Source organism: Salvia splendens, chromosome 3, assembly GCF_004379255.2.
Source record: "Salvia splendens isolate huo1 chromosome 3, SspV2, whole genome shotgun sequence".
Taxonomy (NCBI): Eukaryota; Viridiplantae; Streptophyta; class Magnoliopsida; order Lamiales; family Lamiaceae; genus Salvia; species Salvia splendens.
In genome coordinates, this window is record NC_056034.1 from 2,395,957 (window position 1) to 2,413,612 (window position 17,656).

Consider the following 17,656-nt stretch of genomic DNA (forward strand, 5'->3'; position numbering starts at 1 on the left):
AGTTTGAAGTTTGTACAATATTTAGAGTTTGCATTTGATTACGTCCCTCATATAAAATTCATTAGCAGTAATAAAGAAAACTCTTGTCATCATCCTCAAGCTTGAATTAAAAAGTAAAAAAGATTACAATATTTTGGATAGTTTCTTATTTCAATACACTAAACACCATTTAGGGAGAAAAGGCAAAATCAAACTAACTTTAGTTTCCTCTACAGATTCATCCTTAAAACTCAATCACACTCGCTTTTAGCTAACAAATTATACACACACCCCACAAAAAAGCACAAACTTGACCTTTACAATAAATAAATCACTAGAAATTGAACACTAATAAATCACTAGGAGTTCTCAGCCTGATTCTGAGCCTTCATTAAGCTTTTGGTGAGCCAGATCGCTGTCTCTCGTGAAGAGACAGCGTCTTCCCCGAAGGCCTTTAGCACGCCCGCGAGCTCATCGAACTTATGCTCTTTGAGCAAACGTGCACACAGTTCAAGGAGTGATTCTAAAGCATGAGCTCTGTGTTCACCTGGATTTTCATGCTTGCTTTCGACAACATCGCTGCTCGCTGCAGTCCGCGTGCTCAGGAGTAGATTGTCACCCGTGGCTTTCTTCGTTGCTCTTGGTGTAGTCCAGAGATCATCTCTGATCTTCAGGGCATCCTCATCAACTTTATCTTCATGGCTATTCAACAACAGCCCGACTTTCGTATCTTTCTCTGTTTGCCTCGATTCAACTACGACATCATCTTTGCTCTCCATGCGATCCTTATTGGACGACTCACTTATGCTTTCGTCTACATGGGATGAGCTTCTTGATTCTTCTTCAGCTTTAGATCTTACCTTTTCATCGGTTGAGGGGCCATTTTCATCAGTAGAAGATATCCCCACCTTCGTTTTCGCACTCCCTCTTTCTCCGTAACTTCGTATTCTTTCTGAGAGCATATTCCTCTGGCTCCTCACGCAACGCGTTTGCCAGTCTTACCAAAGCGTCCATCATGTAGATGCTCTCTTGATGCGATGAAGACTTATGATTGTCATGATCAGTCATCTCGCTCGTGTCCCCGCTCTTTGAGTCCTCGCTGTCGTGAGACATCTTTCCCGAGTAGCTCGTTGGATCGACCCTCTTGGTCTCAAGTAGATCTTCGATCAAGGCATCATCATCTAGTAAAGTCGGATGCTGCGTATTAATACTCCCTGTGAACAAAAGAAGCAGATCCCTCTGTTTCAGCTTCACCTCTCTTTCTTGGTGGCTTTTCCGACCCTCGGAGCTACAGGGTGATAACCTATTTGATCTCCCGTTTGCAGCATCGGGTGACGGAGACTTCACAGGGAGGAAAACAGTAGACAGGTTCTGACAGCGAAGGAGAAACGGCTGCAAATGTGGGTGTCTTAACAGCTCTGCGGCCTATGATGCGCATATAAATCAGATTAGTATGATACTTACCATTGCGAGCAAACGAAGTAAGCAAAAAATCGTGAACTTAACGTCGGCCTGTGTTTGGGGCTCATCCTCAGCATACTCTTTATAATTTGTTTCCTTAAGCCCTAAAATTTAAATTCTATTTAGCAGAGTATTAATTTTATGCCAGCGAATAAATATTTTCAAATTTTGAGAAAAACTTACTGAGTTGAAGAGTATATGATAGGCATTGGTGAGATCAAAGATCTGTTAATCTTGTTGATGAGTCCATCCATATCCTATTTCATTCATTTTTCTAATTCAGAATGTATCTAATTGTGTATATATAATTATAGTATTTACTACAATGCGAAACTATTAGAACTTACAGGTGCTTTGAATGCTTGTTGGTGTGCAGCAATCTCAAACATACAGCAACCTGTAACAAGAAACACCACACTTTAAAAAAATGAAGAAAAAAGAGTGAAATGGATGTTATATTCTTGTGATTGAACTCTGTTTACCTAGAGACCATATGTCTGATTTATAGCCATACGGTGTATTGGCAAGAAGCTCGGGACACATATAGTTTGGGGTTCCAACAACCTAGTTTGCCGCAAAGAGGTCATTAGCTTACAATTGCGCATAATAGAGATATGTTGTGCTATCATACCGATGAGGCTACGCTTTCCAAATTCAGAAGTTTACCTAATCCAAAATCACCTGTGAATTACATCAGTGGAAACATTACATCATTGAAATGAACAAAAGATGGTTCTAGGACCTAGGTGAGAGTACAACTTGCTTTGGCATTCTTACCAAGACAAATGGTATTGTCCTTTGTCACAAATATGTTTGATAACTGAAACGAGAAAACTATGCATGTAAGAAATCAATCAAGACAATGCACGCCAACTGAAAATTATGAGCATGTGTCGAACCTTGAGGTTCCTGTGAAGGACACGATTGGAATGAAGATAGTCGATAGCTAATAACAACTGAATCATCCAATTGCAAATTTTCTGGGCATTAGCAAGAAAATTAGAAACTCGGCATGAATTAGCTAAAGTAGATAAAAGAGAGACTTCTGCTGATGATACCGATCAGATTACCTCCTCCGGGAAATATGCCTTTCTTGCCTTGCTCATTACATCAGATCTGCAAATCGAATTAGTAAAGATAAGAGAATACTGGGAAAGGCATAATATATTATTTCTAGTTGCAGGAATGGTATTCGGGGAGGACTGAGTTCGAGTTTTCAGCTAAAGCACTTACATATTTCCTGATTCACAATAATTGGTCAGGATGCAGATATTCCCCTGCGAAGAACGAAAACATAAGGTCACCTTTAGCATTGGTTTTCAAGCCGTTCGTATGAGCTTTCGATATGGAAATCAAATTAATATGCACCATACTTTTTCCACCCAAGCATCTTTGCACTCAACTATGTATGGATGGCTTAGTTTTGCAATTAATTCCATCTGCAACAGACACAGGCAAACATTACAATATGGTGTACAAATTGGTGAAAATTATTGTTCTCTTCAAGGTTATCCGACAATCTAATTTGCCAAAAACCAACAATACTGGAGCCAGAATTTACAAATATAAGGCTTCACCAAAACAAAAATAGAGTACATGGCTTGTGGAAACAGTGGAAAAGAATTTCAGCTGCTTAGAGTGTTTTTATCAATAAAGCATAATGATGATCAGAGTTGCTTCTCTGGAAACATAGAGAAACTAACAAGGAGATTCAGAATACTCTAACAACTCAGAAGCATCGTCGAAATAGTTCTGTTCCAGAATACTTAACAACTCAGAAGGCTCCTTAACAGATTAGTATCCGAAGCACTATTCAGTAACTTTTTCCCTATAGATACCAATCAAGAGTTCAATAACGAACACAAGCAATAAACGCCATATATTTCTTATTTCACATAGCCACTCCAAAAAAGTCAGGGATGCTAATTTCGAACAAAATTAACTTTGTGATTTCCACCTAATCTCGCTCACACAAACTGCCATTGCTACATTACAAAAATTTTTCTAATTTCTAAGCCGTGGTTAGCATAATAGCATCCCTTGAGCTAAATTTGCAAACAATTTGAGAAATATTGAAAACTTTTTTGCATGCACCGACTTAGAAAAAGAAATTCTTACTGCTGATTCTCAGTTTTATGCAGCACAAGAAATGCAGCTCCAAAAGCACCCTTCCCAATCTGCTCAATGGCTTCATAATCTTCCATCTTCGGCTTCGAAATGCCGTTCTCTCTCTCTCCATCAAGGCCTTCAAAACCCAGAATCTCCATATGGTCACCCTATTTTCAGATAAAAAAAGATTCAATCTTTAACCAAAATCCATCCGTTAATAAACTCACCTAATTCTTCAGAGCAAAACCTCCACAGCCCAAAAAAAAAAAACAATTCTTGGGTGCTCAAAGAACAGCAGCTTCAAGCAGAAGACCCCTCCAAAAAAATACATATATAGATATCTACCATTCTTTAATTGCCTTATATTTTTTTTTGTCTAATTCAGTTTGCCTAATCCAACGTAGGTATCAATGTAAAACATAACAATATGTAAGTGCAGCAAAGAGGCTGGCCAGTCAATTTTGCAATCTATATCTATATTCATATAGTACTACTCCATAACACAGTTGCCTTGTGCAGTCACTCATAAATACAAGTGCTTCATAAAGAGAAACTAGAATTGCAAATGCTCAATAAAAGATGGGAAGCAACAAGATAGGGATAAATTGTGCGAAAAAAATTGTTTTACCGTGAAAAAAATTGTGGGTAGAATGAGATCTTTATAGATGAGTATCGAATGTATTTCAGGGAAAAAAATAATAAAGGCGAAATCCGTTGGATTCCTTAGACTATTCAACACAAACTTGTGAGTGGTGGAAATATGTTCAAAACATTTTTAAGCTATTCAAAAAATAAGTTATTCAACCCAAATTTATTTTTCGTAATATAGTAAGGAACAACCATTTTATAGAATTAAATTTACTGTAAATTATCATTTTTCTACCCTTCCAACATCATTTCTCAAATATAGCTAATTTTATTATTTTCACTTTCCACTCAAAATTCTCTCTGTAGTATATAAGCTACATTATCTAAATATTTTAATAGCTCATCAACCCTTTTCTCATCCATGGGTATCACCACAAAAATGAAGGGATTAGATTAGATAACTTGTGATACGACATAGCTTACTAATAAGTTTAGATACGTTATTCATGTATTTGAAAAATAGAAACATTTGAAACGGCATAGATTTTAATGTACAATTGGTAAAATAAGAGAGATGAAGAGAAAAACGAGTAAAATAAGAGAAAGGAAGAAAATAAGTAATTGAAGTATTGTTAATGGATTGTGGAGTCCACTTTCTAATTTAGAAAATTTCTATTTTAAGGAACGTACCAAAATGAAAATAGTTTCTATTTTTAAGAGACGGATGTAGCATAACAATATCCATATATTATATTAAGCCCAAGATGGGGAAGAGCCCACTGATAATAGTATTTTATAAATGGATTACTACCAACTTCGGGCTTTTATATCTTGGGCCGAGGAACTACAAAAATTATTAGTCTATTACGTAGATTATTGAAATTGTAAAATAATATTTTTAGCTACGGTAAAATAAAAAATACATGAAATAACACATTTAGGTGAGAATTTTAAATATTACTATTACTAGTATAACTTTCGTTGGTTTGATTTAATCTCACTTATCTATTTGTTTCCATTTCATTTATCTTAAGTTGTCATTGGTGCAGAAAATATATTTAATTTAATTTTATGAATTTGTGATGACATACAAGAAATAGTGCTGAATGCCTGCATAAAAGGGATTAAAAACTTAATACTCGTATTATTTTGGATTAAATTAAATGAAACATTTAATATGAAATCCCTGTCTTCTCAATTCAAAATCCAATGTATTCATATTTAATGTTTTTAAATAAAAAAATTTACTTTAATTACCGAGGGGTACAAACAAGGGCAGAGTATTATCGCCTGATCAAAGATCAAACCCGAGTCTCTTTCTCCTCTTTTGTAGCCCCTACGCCACTGCAATCTTGATCATATAATCCATCATACCAGGTATTTTTCGTCTTTTTTCTTACCCAATTCTTAGTTTCGTGTAAAATTCGTTTACGGTGTTGTGATCTGCTTGTGGGTTTTGTTTCTTTCGCGGAAAAATTGAATCTTGCGGTTTCTTGTTGGAGGGGAAATATAGTCTACGCGAATTCTAGGTCATCTGGAAACTTGCTTTGTTATGCGATCCAAGTCTGAGAATTTCTTTCTCTTTTTCATTTTATTCTAATTATGACTTGCAAGACTTCATTATTTGGCTCATGAGATATTATGATTGAAGTGGAAAGATTTACTCTATTTTTATCATTGTTGGGGTTGAGTTGTTCATTAATATGGGTTAACTCTTAAGTTTTTGTGATCTTGGTGCCCTGATATTTTTTTAAAAACTTGCTGTAAGCCAAATCTGTGTGATATTCTTTGTTTTTTTTGAAATGAAGCATAGCTTCCCTTTAACTTAGTATGTTTTAGATGATTTTTTTTTTCAATTTTAAACCGAGGAATTTTGATTAAAGAAGAAATTTGAGAATTTTGGAACTTTTTTCTAGAAAATTCTCAATTTTTAGGTGTTATTATCTTTTAGTTTCTTTATTTAAGAGTAGTAATTTGGCAAGCTTACTATAATAGTGTGATCCCTGCGGTATTTTGTTTCTGTTTGTACTTATAAAGTCTTCATGAGTTTTTTAGTATATACTCTATTTTGTTTGCCTGTTTGTGCTACGGATGAGTCATATATCAACAAACATGGCTCAAATACAGATAGTAAACCAGTTTTTTTGTATTGTAATGAGATGAATGACATGCCTGGGTAGCTGAATGATTAAGCATAGTCCTTCAATTATCAAGTAGATTAGATCTTCATTGCCTGCATCCTATTCCTTTTGTGCTGTTACACTTTATGGTCTGTTGCTGCTACATCGATGTTAGTGGTCCAATTTCAGACATCTCTTTTTAGTTACTCTTATTGTTGAAGTTTGTTGAAGTGGACCGGTGGTTGGATTTTCTGTAGTGTGATACTGTTTACCTAAAAATGTTTTGGATTTGTACTCCTATCAGTTAAATTTGATTATTTGATCCAACTACTTGTTAAAAAAAATTCTTGTTATTGTTTCCTTTTGGAGACTTTGAGATTACAATTATGCATAATATTGATTCCCTATGTTCGCATTCTCGATAACCGAGTATAGATGAACAGGTTAAGATTAATTCATAATCGTCCAAGTGTGGAATATATGTTTTTTTTTTTGTGGAATTTCATTGTTTTTCATGATTATTTTATTGTGAAATTGCATGAGCATGTTACTCTTATAACCTCCCGGGCCACTTGTCATTCGTTGTAGATTGACAGGATTCTTGCACATATGGAGTCCTCCAAAGAGAATGATGGTTGCCAACCTGCAGAAGGTCCTATTTTATGCATCAACAACTGTGGCTTCTATGGGAGTTCTACGACGATGAATATGTGCTCCAAGTGTCACAAGGACATGATACTGAAACAATCGCACGCCCAGCTTGCATCATCGTCCATTGAGAACGTTGTAAACGGTGGATCAAGTAGCAACTGGAAAGCACTTGTTTCTGATGATGCAGCCAGTGCGGAAGCAGGATCAGTCGAGTTGAAGGCAGCACCCCAGCAATCATCCAATGCAGAGCCTAAGGCGAAGCAGGGGCCGAACCGATGCACTATCTGTTGCAAGCGAGTAGGTTTGACTCCATTCAAGTGCAAGTGTGGGGACCTCTTCTGCTCAGTTCATCGCTATGCAGACAAACACGCCTGCCCATTTGATTATCAGGCTGCTGCTCGGGATGCCATAGCAAAAGCAAATCCTCTTGTTAAAGCTGAAAAGGTGGATAAGATCTAGTAGCAGTCATGAAGAGAAACATGATGCTCACTTTGTACATCTTTGTGTAAGTCCATTATCTTCAAAGCTGTCTAGTTCATCTTGGTTGGCTGGGGTAAGTAAGGCGGTGGTATTTGGGGTTTCGTTTTCTTGCATTCTACGAACCTTTCAGTTGTTGCACATTTACTAGATCATCTTGGTTCATCCAGTGTGTAAGTTGTTATTTGCTGGCTCAAAATCAAGTTATTATAAAATTCATGACTTGGCAATCATGTTGCTATGCATTTTACGCCCCTTTGCTCGTTGCATTCGCATCTCTTCCACACTGTATTCGTCTTAAAAAACTAATCAAACTCGCATATTGATCATACATGTTTCTGCATCAAACCACCACATGATGCAGATGGAGTCGAAGCAAGCAGGTATGTTTGGCCGTTCGCCATTTCTCACCCGATGATACATGCTGCTGGTTGGCTTCTTTGCAAGTGTTGGTCTTCATCTTCTGTGAAATTTTCTTTCTACTTATTTGAGATTAAGCAATCTTGTTATTGTACTCTGACTGTGGTGAAGGCTTTGAGTTTGAGTGTGAATCTCACTAATATCTTACTTATATCTTAAATTCTGAATATTTAAATGAAATGAAAATGAGCTTGAACCTTTTATAACAAATGTGCATTTTGAGGTTGCCCTAATTTCTACTCCTCTGTCCCAAAATAATATATTCTCTTTCCTTTTTAGTTCATCCGTTGATAATATGCACTTTTCAATCTTGAAAATTAAGGTGAAACTCATTTTTCATTAATAATATTTTATTTTTATTTTTATTTTTATTTTATTTCTCTCTTATTTTTCCAATTGCTCATTAAAACTCGTGTCCATCTAAAAGTGTATATTTTTGTGAGACGGAGTGAATATTTAGGGCATAAAGTATTAATTTTGTTTGTTTTCTTATAAAAAAAATTGGGGTTTTCTGGGGTACAATTCAGGATGTAATTTCCAACACTCAATTTTATTGTTCCGATGTATGATTGGGTATTAAGTTGGATAATCAATGTATCATATTGGTTTCCTCCAATAGTCTTGACGGAGAATTGTTGCGAAAATATGTACTTTCTCTCTCTGAACTAGCATTTTTTTAATTAATAAAACATACTCCTATAAGTAATTCTTCAATTAAAAGACTATAAGCATTCTCTCTTGTAATAGGCTTCGTAAAAATAAATTATAAATTGTGATAGTGTTGCCTCATTGAAAAGCTGAACACCATCTATACCACCAAGTTACACGTGTACAAATTACACACAAAATTGTGGACAGGGCGTCTATTACCTTTTTTTCTTTAATGTTTTTTTTTTAAATTAAAAGTGTGTTTTGTTTTTTGTTTTTTTTGGGTATGTGAAATATTATCATACCACAAAAGCATCCGTAAAGATATGACAAAAATAGACTTTGCAAAAATGTTGAAGGTAAAGTCATGTGAGCAAGAATATATTGGATGCTGTAAACTTTTTGGCATTTAGATCCTCACCCCAAAAAGCTGCAATATTAACTTTTCAATGTTAAAAGAATACCTAATTTTCGATGAAAGTCAGCTTGCAATTTAGCCAGAAAGATGAAAAAAAAGGTGTCCTACTTTTATAGTATATTTTTATTTATGAATAACAGTTCCAGACTTCTAAATTTGCTCTTGTTTAATTGTTCGATAGTACTACTCCATGATCTTCTAGAGTCTTTCCCACAATAATATTATTTTCAATATTATTATGATCTCTAGAGTTTTTTTTTTTTGCTAATACTAACACTTGTTTGAGCAGAAGATTCACTTATTCAACTTTAGTTGTTTAGTTTCATGTCATATACTTGGTCTATAAAAATAGTCTCATGTTTTTGTCTCACCGGATTCTCTATTATGTATGCACTTACTATAAATAAAATCAAATTTTAAAATAAATAACCACCCGTCAGGTACATAAAGCACACATATATAATTTCAAAAACTACCATATACCATATACACATTTCAAAACATTCTAAATCATAGTGGGACCATCTCACCACTCTATATACTACACATTTATCTACATGCAAAAATAATGAGGAGGAGAAGGTTGTCAAAACGCGTCAGCCGCCGAACCTGATGACACGTGCAGTTCCTACGACCCACGTCAACCAAAAACTTCATTGATATTTTATTCCTGAAAAATAATAGTGGTGTATATGAGCCACAACTCAGTGTCTACAAATCTTACCTTTAATTCCACAGTCCAAAAATCAAATATATTCTTTAACTAGTATACGTAACAATAATCAACAAATATTAACATATACATATGCATATGCCACTCAGTTCAGTTTATTATTCTGTGACAAAACAAGCCTGGTATCTGCCCGGGATTCCATTGTATATGACCCGAAGGTCCCATTGCTATTGTATATATGTATATATATATGATCCGGAGGTCCATTGCCATTGTATATACGAAAAGTAGGTCCCATTGCCATTGCATATATACGACCCGTAGGTCCCATTGTCATTGCATACATATATATGACCCATAGGTCCATTGCCATTGTATATATGACCTGTAGGTCCATTGCCAATGATATCAGACCCATGACAAGACTGTCAGAGATCTTATTTAATCCAATTATTCAAAATAGTTCCAAAACCATGTATGAACATATCGATTGCATCAATTAAATATCAATATCATATTCCACCATTGATATCAAATAACACATAATCATATTAGAGTCACATCAAATAGTCCAATTATTCACTTTATTTAAATACCTAGCTAATAAGCACATAAAATATGTAAAATTAAAAGTGTGATTTATACACACCTGATTATGACAGATAATCTAGTTGAGCACTTGTTCTTGCTTCACGATCTACGATTCTTGATGCTATACAAATAAATACAAAAACTACTTTAATGCCTCTATTTGCATATTAACTACTATAATAATTACTCTAGTTTGATCTCATATAATCACTAAAATGAATTTATATACTTATTGACTATTGAAATCATTTGATTATAGTATTATAAATACACAATTGATTATGATGTAGTAATATATATTCCAAAATTATTTATGAATCTTCGAAATTTCAAACCTTGTGTTCTTCAAATTTTCTTTACATAAAATTGAAAAGTAGGGTACTATATGCTACTTATGATAATTAAATCATTGATAAGTATAATTATTATTCGAAGTCCATAAGAGTAACTAACTCAATTAAATATCTCACCTCCCCTAATCCAAGAAATTCGGAGTAATTTATTTGGACTAATCTTTTGCTTTCTCCTTAGTGCTTTAGTCCACCGTACTTGTGTTTATACTTCATATTGTAGAAAATGAACACTTATTTATCTTGGCCGCCTTAATTCTCTACTACAAAACTAATGGTGAAAAGTGGCCTACTAATATCACTACACGCACACACATACAGTGGCGGATACAGAAATTTTACTTTGGGGGTACAAAAATTGTACGGCAAATAATCACATCACCTATTAAAAATAAAATAATACTCACTATAAATAAATCCGTCCACTCAATTTAGTTAAGTCGTATTCCTTTTTAAGATGTCTCGACTTAGTAAAGTCGTTTTATTAGCAGAGAAACAAAACACATAGTCACTCTTAACTCTACTTTATTCTCTTTTTTATTTTATTTTATCTTCATTTATTTTGTATAACACAAATTTTCAATATTTATGCCCAAAAGAAACGCTTTAATTAAACTAGGACGAAGAGAGTAGTAGTGTAACCAAATTAACAAGCTATATTCGTAAAAATGAATACTATATCCACAAAAGAAAATAATAAAAAATAAAGTACTATAAAAATATACACACATACTTAGAATTATTTTAAAACAATCATACTAAGCCATGAAAAATATTATTGAAATAAAAAATAAATTGCAAACTATCACATAAGAATATAATTTAGCTAAAAGAAAAATACTATAAACTGCTAATTGGAAAGAAAGTGTCAGCCCGAGGAATCAAACACGGGTTCAAAGGAAGGCAAGTGAAGCGTTCAACCACTAGACCACAAAGACTATTGTTTATTCATACAACAATTATATATTAAGACAACTAAATATGGGGTACAGTTGTATCCCCTTGCTCCCATGTGGCTCTGCCACTGCACACATATATGCTTGCATGTATAGGAAAATATAGTGTGTGGCATAATAATAGGAATCCCTAATTAATGATGATTAAAACATATAAACTATATAAAAAAATATTATTTACACACTTTAATTCATTTCCATTTGAATACAAATATATATAGATACTATATATTTATCTAACATTTTCGTGCATAACTACACACATTGATATATTTTAATTTATTTGTTTTGTATGTGTATTCTAAACACAATAATATTTACGATTAGAAAAACTATTTGGTATAGTTACTGTGTAATATGATATGCAAATTATAATATAATATGTAATCATGAAAAATGATGCATGTTGCGGATTTGGAATGTCACAGTTTTCATTTCAATTCATTCATTAAAATTAATCTCATGTCAAAAAATACAAAATTTTTCATAATTAATTAACATACTTTACCTATTTTTATCTTTATCTCATTTACTTACCTATATTTTTCCTACTTTGCCCCTTTTTAAATCTAATTTTACTAATTTTATATTAAAACTGTTGTTGTTGCCTGTCAAATGACTATTTTATACTGAGAAATTAATATACGACTTTCACGAATTCACATTCCACTGACTAAATGATTTCAATGACAATGAGACATAAAAAAACACGAAAAATAACTTTTTCTAAATTGAATATTGCTAGTTTATTTTGTAACAATCACAAGAGAATCAAATGCCCTATAATTATTTTATTCACGGTGAAACAAAAAGAACTTTTGATTCTTTCTTTTAAAAACATGTACTATTCCATTATAATTGTTCAACTTCTTAATTACACATGTTGTTATATAAATGGATTGACAATAAATAAGGTTTAGATTTTACAAATATGTTCTGCTGATATTGTTGCGAAAACAATAATGATATTTGTAAGTAATTATTTGCCAGATTTTCATATAGAATCAATCATAGGGTGCGAGAATGCTGCTAAATGAAAGTAGTCAGAAAATTAATGATAAAAAGCAAACCATAAAATTCATTGCATCTTTCTTAATTATGAATTTTGTTGCTACATACTATAAGTTGCACTACCCTACATATATGCAGTGTTCAATTAATTCATAATTGTAGCCTATAACGCATGGCATTGTCAATAAAGATAGCAATATTAAAGTTGCGTGTTTTTTGTCTTTTCCTTAATGAATTCATTTTTCTTTTGTTTGTTCTATAGAAAACATTCATTTATATTGCATAAATAAAATTATTACTATTTCATTCACTCATCAATAATATAGTAATTTCGTATTGTTTGACTTTTGTCTCTCTAAATAGAGGGGTAATATAATGATAGTTGGCATAAAATTATCGGTAAAGTGAAGAGTGTATTTTGTGTATTGCACATGATTTGGCCATATCAATTAGTTTCCTTAAATTGGGTGTAATAACTAATAGTATGTCTTGGGTCTTGGGTAAAATTAGGAAATTATCATCGGTGATATGGACAAGGAGCAATTCCTAAAGAGTTAACCGTTGGTGTATAGGCACAAGCAATTGGATACTTCTACTTCTAAATGGAAGGGTGTATGAATGAATTGAAGCACACTAGAAAGAGAGAAACTCCGAGAATATATAGGTATGTGAATGCATATAGTTTCGATTATAGTTTAGCATATTTGATAGGTGCTACTTATACTAATAAGATATCATCTTCTTATTGGTCGTTCATCTCGCAAGAACTCTAAGATTAAGCGTGTAACTTGATGCAAGGGTAAAATGAGCGATCCTAGGAAGTTTTTCAGAGAACATGTGAGAGAGGGAGGGACTCCTAAGAAGTTTTTCAGAGAGAGTGTTTGTGAGGATGAAACACACTAGAAGTTTTTCAATAACATTTTTTAATGTATTAGAATTAAACAAAATATATAAATCAAAACGAAAAACCCTAAATGTGCGTTAAACGAGAGTGATGCTCTCAATAAGGTGTGTAACATATAATTCATCTATATCATTTTGCATCTGATAAATTAATTTGTTATCATGTTAATTAATTTGTGATATCTTTGTGTTTTACATACGTAGTAGGAGTAGTATTAAGTTAAACGTAAAAAAAGTTAATAAATAAATCGAATGTATGTTGTCTTTACGTGAAGAAGCTATCTAGCCAAGAGAAATTCACGGATACGCAATAGAATAGCTCGTCATTTAAACACACTTCTGTCACAAGACTGTTATTTTATTTTATTTTATTTTATTTTTACTTTATTTTTTGATCCGTTTTTTATTACTATTAGTAAGTAGTAGTAGTAGTACGAGGATTTCGTAATTTTTCTTGCTTATTCACAAATTCGTTTTTGCCCGAATTTAAATAAATATGGTGACCACCATTTCTTTTGATGATCGATTTGATTGCTTTGCTTACTATGAGTTTATCTATTTCCCCTCCAAGCTTTTCTATATTGCATATCATTTTGAAACTATTCTTTTAGTTTGAGCATAATCAAGTATTTCTTGAAATCAATCAAAGTATACGTTATTTGTATAAAATTAACAACTACGGTTATATAATTATATTATATGCCCTTGACATAGATGCAAATTGCGTAATTTAAGGAGTAGTAGAAAGTTCGTTTCTGAAAGTCAAAAAAATCACGGATGTTTCATGAAATAAACTCAATAATAGTGTTACTACTATTATAGGTTGGTGTAAGGTCAAATCCTATAGACACAGAAAAAGAACAAAATCCCTAAATTTGTACTATGATTAGATGTCGCATTGGATTCCTTATTTTGAGAAATATAATGCCAAAGTAAAACTCCATTTATTTCTGCAAAAAAAACATAAATCCAAACCTCTATTTATGAAAGTTCTCTTTCTCACACACACATCCTTGGATGCTCGACCTTTTTTTTGATAGTTTGAGCTGTCATCCTCATTAAATTGGTCATGATTTCAAAACCTTTGAAATTTACTTAATTTTTGTTGATATGGTTGTTTAACAATTAGTCAAATAAAAGATGTTAAATTGTGCTAATCTTTGTTTCTTGTCGCCATTGACTTCGTAGCCTTCAAAAAGGGTCCAACTCCAAGCTGTATTAGCTTTATGTTGACTAGGTGAGGTTGAAAACAACAATTCATTCGTTCCCAAATCTTAATATATTAATTGCATTCTCTCCCGCAAATCTCTAATCCAACATTGAAACATTCCAAACGCACTGTAATCCCTTTAGCAAAGTAGCACCAAACCCTCACTCATCACTCTCTCCCCTCCAAATTCCAATGGCCACCGCCTGCACCCACTATCTCTTTCTCTCACTATCATTCTCACTTCTTCTTCTCACCTCAGCAGTTTCTGAGCCAGAAATCTTGCTCCAGTTCAAGAACTCCATTGATGACCCTTTGAACATTCTATCTGGCTGGTCCAGCGCTTCATCACTTCACCATTGTAACTGGACTGGGGTTTCTTGCACCAATGCAGCTCCATTTCTGGTTACTTCTCTCAATCTTCAAAGCTCGAATCTTTCTGGTGAAATCTCTGCTTCCATATGCAACCTTCCTAGCCTTGCTCATCTCAATCTTGCTAATAACTTCTTTAACCAGCCTATCCCACTCCACCTCTCTGAATGTGAGACTTTGATAACTTTGAATGTCAGTGACAATCTCATTTGGGGCACAATCCCAGAGCAAATTTCTCAGTTTAAGACTTTGGAGATTCTGGATTTTAGCAGGAATCACATTGAGGGAGAAATCCCAGAAAATATTGGCTTGCTGCAACAGCTTAGAGTTCTTGACTTGGGCGGCAACTTGCTCTCAGGTAGTGTTCCTGTTGTTTTTGAAAATTTTAGTGAGCTTGTGGTTCTTGATTTGTCACATAATACATTCTTGGTTAGTCAAATTCCTGTTGATATTGGTGGGCTAAGTAAACTTGAGCAGCTTTTGTTGCAAAGCTCTGGTTTTTATGGTGAAATACCAGATCTTTTTAGTGGGTTGAAGAGTTTGATGGTTTTAGACCTTTCTCAAAATAATCTCACTGGTGTTTTGCCTCAGATTGAGTTGTTACTCCCAAATTTAGTTTCTTTTGATGTTTCACAAAACAAGCTTTCTGGGCCATTTCCTGATGGGGTTTGTGAAGCTAAGGGTCTCGTGAGTTTGAGTTTGCACACAAATTTCTTTAATGGATTGGTGCCAAATGATTTGATCAGTGAATGCAAGAATCTTGAGAGGTTTGAGGTTCATAACAATGGTTTTAGTGGAAACTTTCCTTCTTGGTTGTGGTCACTGCCTAAAATCAAGCTCATCAGAGCTGAAAACAATATGTTTAGTGGTGAAATCCCTGATTCGATCTCACAAGCTGCTCAGCTTGAGCATGTTCAGATTGATAACAACAGTTTTACCAGCCGGTTTCCTCAGGGCGTTGGCAGAGTTCGAAACTTGTACAGATTCTCTGCCTCATTGAATCGTTTGTATGGAGATCTCCCTCCGAATTTCTGTGATTCGCCTGTCATGAGCATCATCAACCTCTCCCACAACTCTCTCTCCGGGAGGATTCCGGAGGTGAAGAACTGTAGGAAGCTGGTGTCGTTGTCTTTGGCGAGCAACAGTTTTGTAGGTGAGATCCCTGAATCTCTGGCTGATCTGCCTGTGCTAACCTACCTAGATCTTTCTGAAAACAATCTGACTGGTTTAATTCCACATGAGCTTGAAAAGCTAAAGCTTGCTCTCTTTAATGTGTCTTTCAACAAGCTATCTGGCAGAGTTCCAGCCTCGTTGATTTCAGGCCTTCCAGCCTCGTATTTAGAGGGAAACGCCGGGTTATGTGGGCCGGGGCTTCCCCATGGTTGTTTAGGTGATGACAAGCCAAAGCGCAAACAATCAAGCTTCGCTAAACTGACCTGTGCTTTAGTTATCATAACCATAGCTTTTGCCCTTTTCGTCTTGGCGTTTGGATTCTATCTGATGAGGTCTCACAAGCAGAGAGCTCAGTTAGGGATGTGGAGATCAGTGTTCTTTTACCCTCTTAGAGTCACTGAGCACGACTTGCTTATGTCGATGGATGAGAAGACAGCCCGTGGTGCTGGTGGGGATATCGGGAGGGTCTATGTTGTCACCTTACCAAGTGGTGAGCTTGTTGCTGTGAAGAAGATACTGAATTTTGCCACCCAGTCTTCAAAAGCTCTGCAAAATGAGGTCAAGACTCTAGCAAAGATCAGACACAAAAACATTGTGAAGATTCTTGGTTTCTGCCACTCTGATGATTCCATATTCTTGATATATGAGTACCTACCAAAGGGAAGCCTTGGTGATCTTCTTGGCAAACCCGACCTTGATTTGCCATGGAGTTTGAGGCTTAAGATTGCCATTGGCATTGCTCAAGGCCTGGTTTATCTTCACAAGGATTACCTCCCACGTTTGCTGCATAGAAATTTGAAGTCGAACAACGTGCTTCTTGATGCTGATTTCCAGCCAAAGCTCACTGATTTTTCCTTGGACAGGATCATCGGAGAGAACGTATTTCAGTCAGTAGTTTCTTCAGAATCTGCAACATCCTGCTATTTTGCACCAGGTAGTAAGCAATGCTCTTAGATGCTGCCTTTTGTTTTTAGGTTGTTGGCTGATTTTTTTTCTCATATTGTATTGTGCAGAATATGGCCTCACAAAGAAGGCAACGGAGCAGATTGACACATACAGCTTTGGTGTCGTCCTGTTAGAGCTCCTAACTGGTCGACTAGCAGTAGAAATGGAACCGGAGGATCCTACACTTGACGTTGTGAAGTGGGTAAGAAGAAAGATCAACATAACCAATGGCTCCCTCAAAGTTCTTGATCCCAATATCTCAAGATCCTCCCAGCATTTGCAGCAGATGCTCGAAGCCCTAGAAATTGGGCTACGTTGCACTTGTGTGATGCCGGAGAAGAGGCCATCAATGGCTGAAGTTGTCAAAGCACTTCAGTCACTTGAAACCACTACTTTTCAAGGTTTGGAGTTGTCTGCTGATGTTGCTTAGTTCAGTTCCTGTCTGAACCTACCTGTGTTAACATCCTCATTCTGTCAATGCTTTGAAACAAGGGAAACTTGTATTTTGGTTTGATCTTTTCTGATCAATGTAATATAATCTTGTCTGCCTATGCATATTTATATATAAAGAACCTTGACATAACTTTAACATCACTATTATTAG

The 17,656-nt window shown here is 34.7% G+C and overlaps 4 protein-coding genes across 10 annotated transcripts; 2 read left to right on the top strand and 2 right to left on the bottom strand.

The window, feature by feature from the left end:
* Positions 1 to 83: 83 nt before the first annotated feature.
* Positions 84 to 758, bottom strand: LOC121794311 (serine/threonine-protein kinase Nek6-like). Its single transcript, XM_042192415.1, has one exon. It carries the CDS (start codon positions 756 to 758, stop codon positions 339 to 341), a length of 420 nt encoding a protein of 139 aa, XP_042048349.1. The 3' UTR covers positions 84 to 338.
* Positions 84 to 4,280, bottom strand: LOC121794309 (serine/threonine-protein kinase Nek6-like). Of its 4 annotated transcripts, none has more exons than XM_042192412.1 (11): positions 4,178 to 4,280; positions 3,559 to 3,716; positions 2,814 to 2,879; positions 2,674 to 2,717; positions 2,511 to 2,556; positions 2,340 to 2,420; positions 2,218 to 2,260; positions 2,072 to 2,121; positions 1,923 to 2,004; positions 1,788 to 1,837; positions 84 to 1,404 (listed from the first exon to the last, which is right to left on the bottom strand). In XM_042192412.1, the coding sequence occupies exons 3-11, from the start codon at positions 2,877 to 2,879 to the stop codon at positions 868 to 870; spliced, it is 999 nt and encodes a 332-aa protein (XP_042048346.1). In that variant the 5' UTR covers positions 3,559 to 3,716; positions 4,178 to 4,280; the 3' UTR covers positions 84 to 867. The 4 variants fall into 4 exon arrangements, with proteins under 4 accessions (XP_042048346.1, XP_042048345.1, XP_042048347.1 ...); XM_042192411.1 differs by having other exon boundaries at positions 3,559 to 3,685; positions 3,777 to 4,186; XM_042192414.1 differs by adding an exon at positions 1,624 to 1,697 and having other exon boundaries at positions 1,248 to 1,404; positions 3,559 to 4,190.
* A 1,085-nt stretch (positions 4,281 to 5,365) lies between these two features.
* Positions 5,366 to 7,618, top strand: LOC121794312 (zinc finger A20 and AN1 domain-containing stress-associated protein 8-like). Of its 4 annotated transcripts, none has more exons than XM_042192416.1 (2): positions 5,366 to 5,514; positions 6,846 to 7,618. In XM_042192416.1, the coding sequence occupies exon 2, from the start codon at positions 6,867 to 6,869 to the stop codon at positions 7,365 to 7,367; it is 501 nt and encodes a 166-aa protein (XP_042048350.1). In that variant the 5' UTR covers positions 5,366 to 5,514; positions 6,846 to 6,866; the 3' UTR covers positions 7,368 to 7,618. The 4 variants fall into 4 exon arrangements, with proteins under 4 accessions (XP_042048350.1, XP_042048353.1, XP_042048351.1 ...); XM_042192419.1 differs by having other exon boundaries at positions 5,393 to 5,514; positions 6,854 to 7,618; XM_042192417.1 differs by lacking the exon at positions 5,366 to 5,514 and adding an exon at positions 5,542 to 5,666.
* A 6,712-nt stretch (positions 7,619 to 14,330) lies between these two features.
* LOC121794313 (probably inactive leucine-rich repeat receptor-like protein kinase At5g06940) lies at positions 14,331 to 17,635 on the top strand. Its single transcript, XM_042192421.1, has 2 exons — positions 14,331 to 17,041; positions 17,121 to 17,635. Exons 1-2 carry the CDS (start codon positions 14,758 to 14,760, stop codon positions 17,480 to 17,482), a joined length of 2,646 nt encoding a protein of 881 aa, XP_042048355.1. The 5' UTR covers positions 14,331 to 14,757; the 3' UTR covers positions 17,483 to 17,635.
* Positions 17,636 to 17,656: the final 21 nt, after the last annotated feature.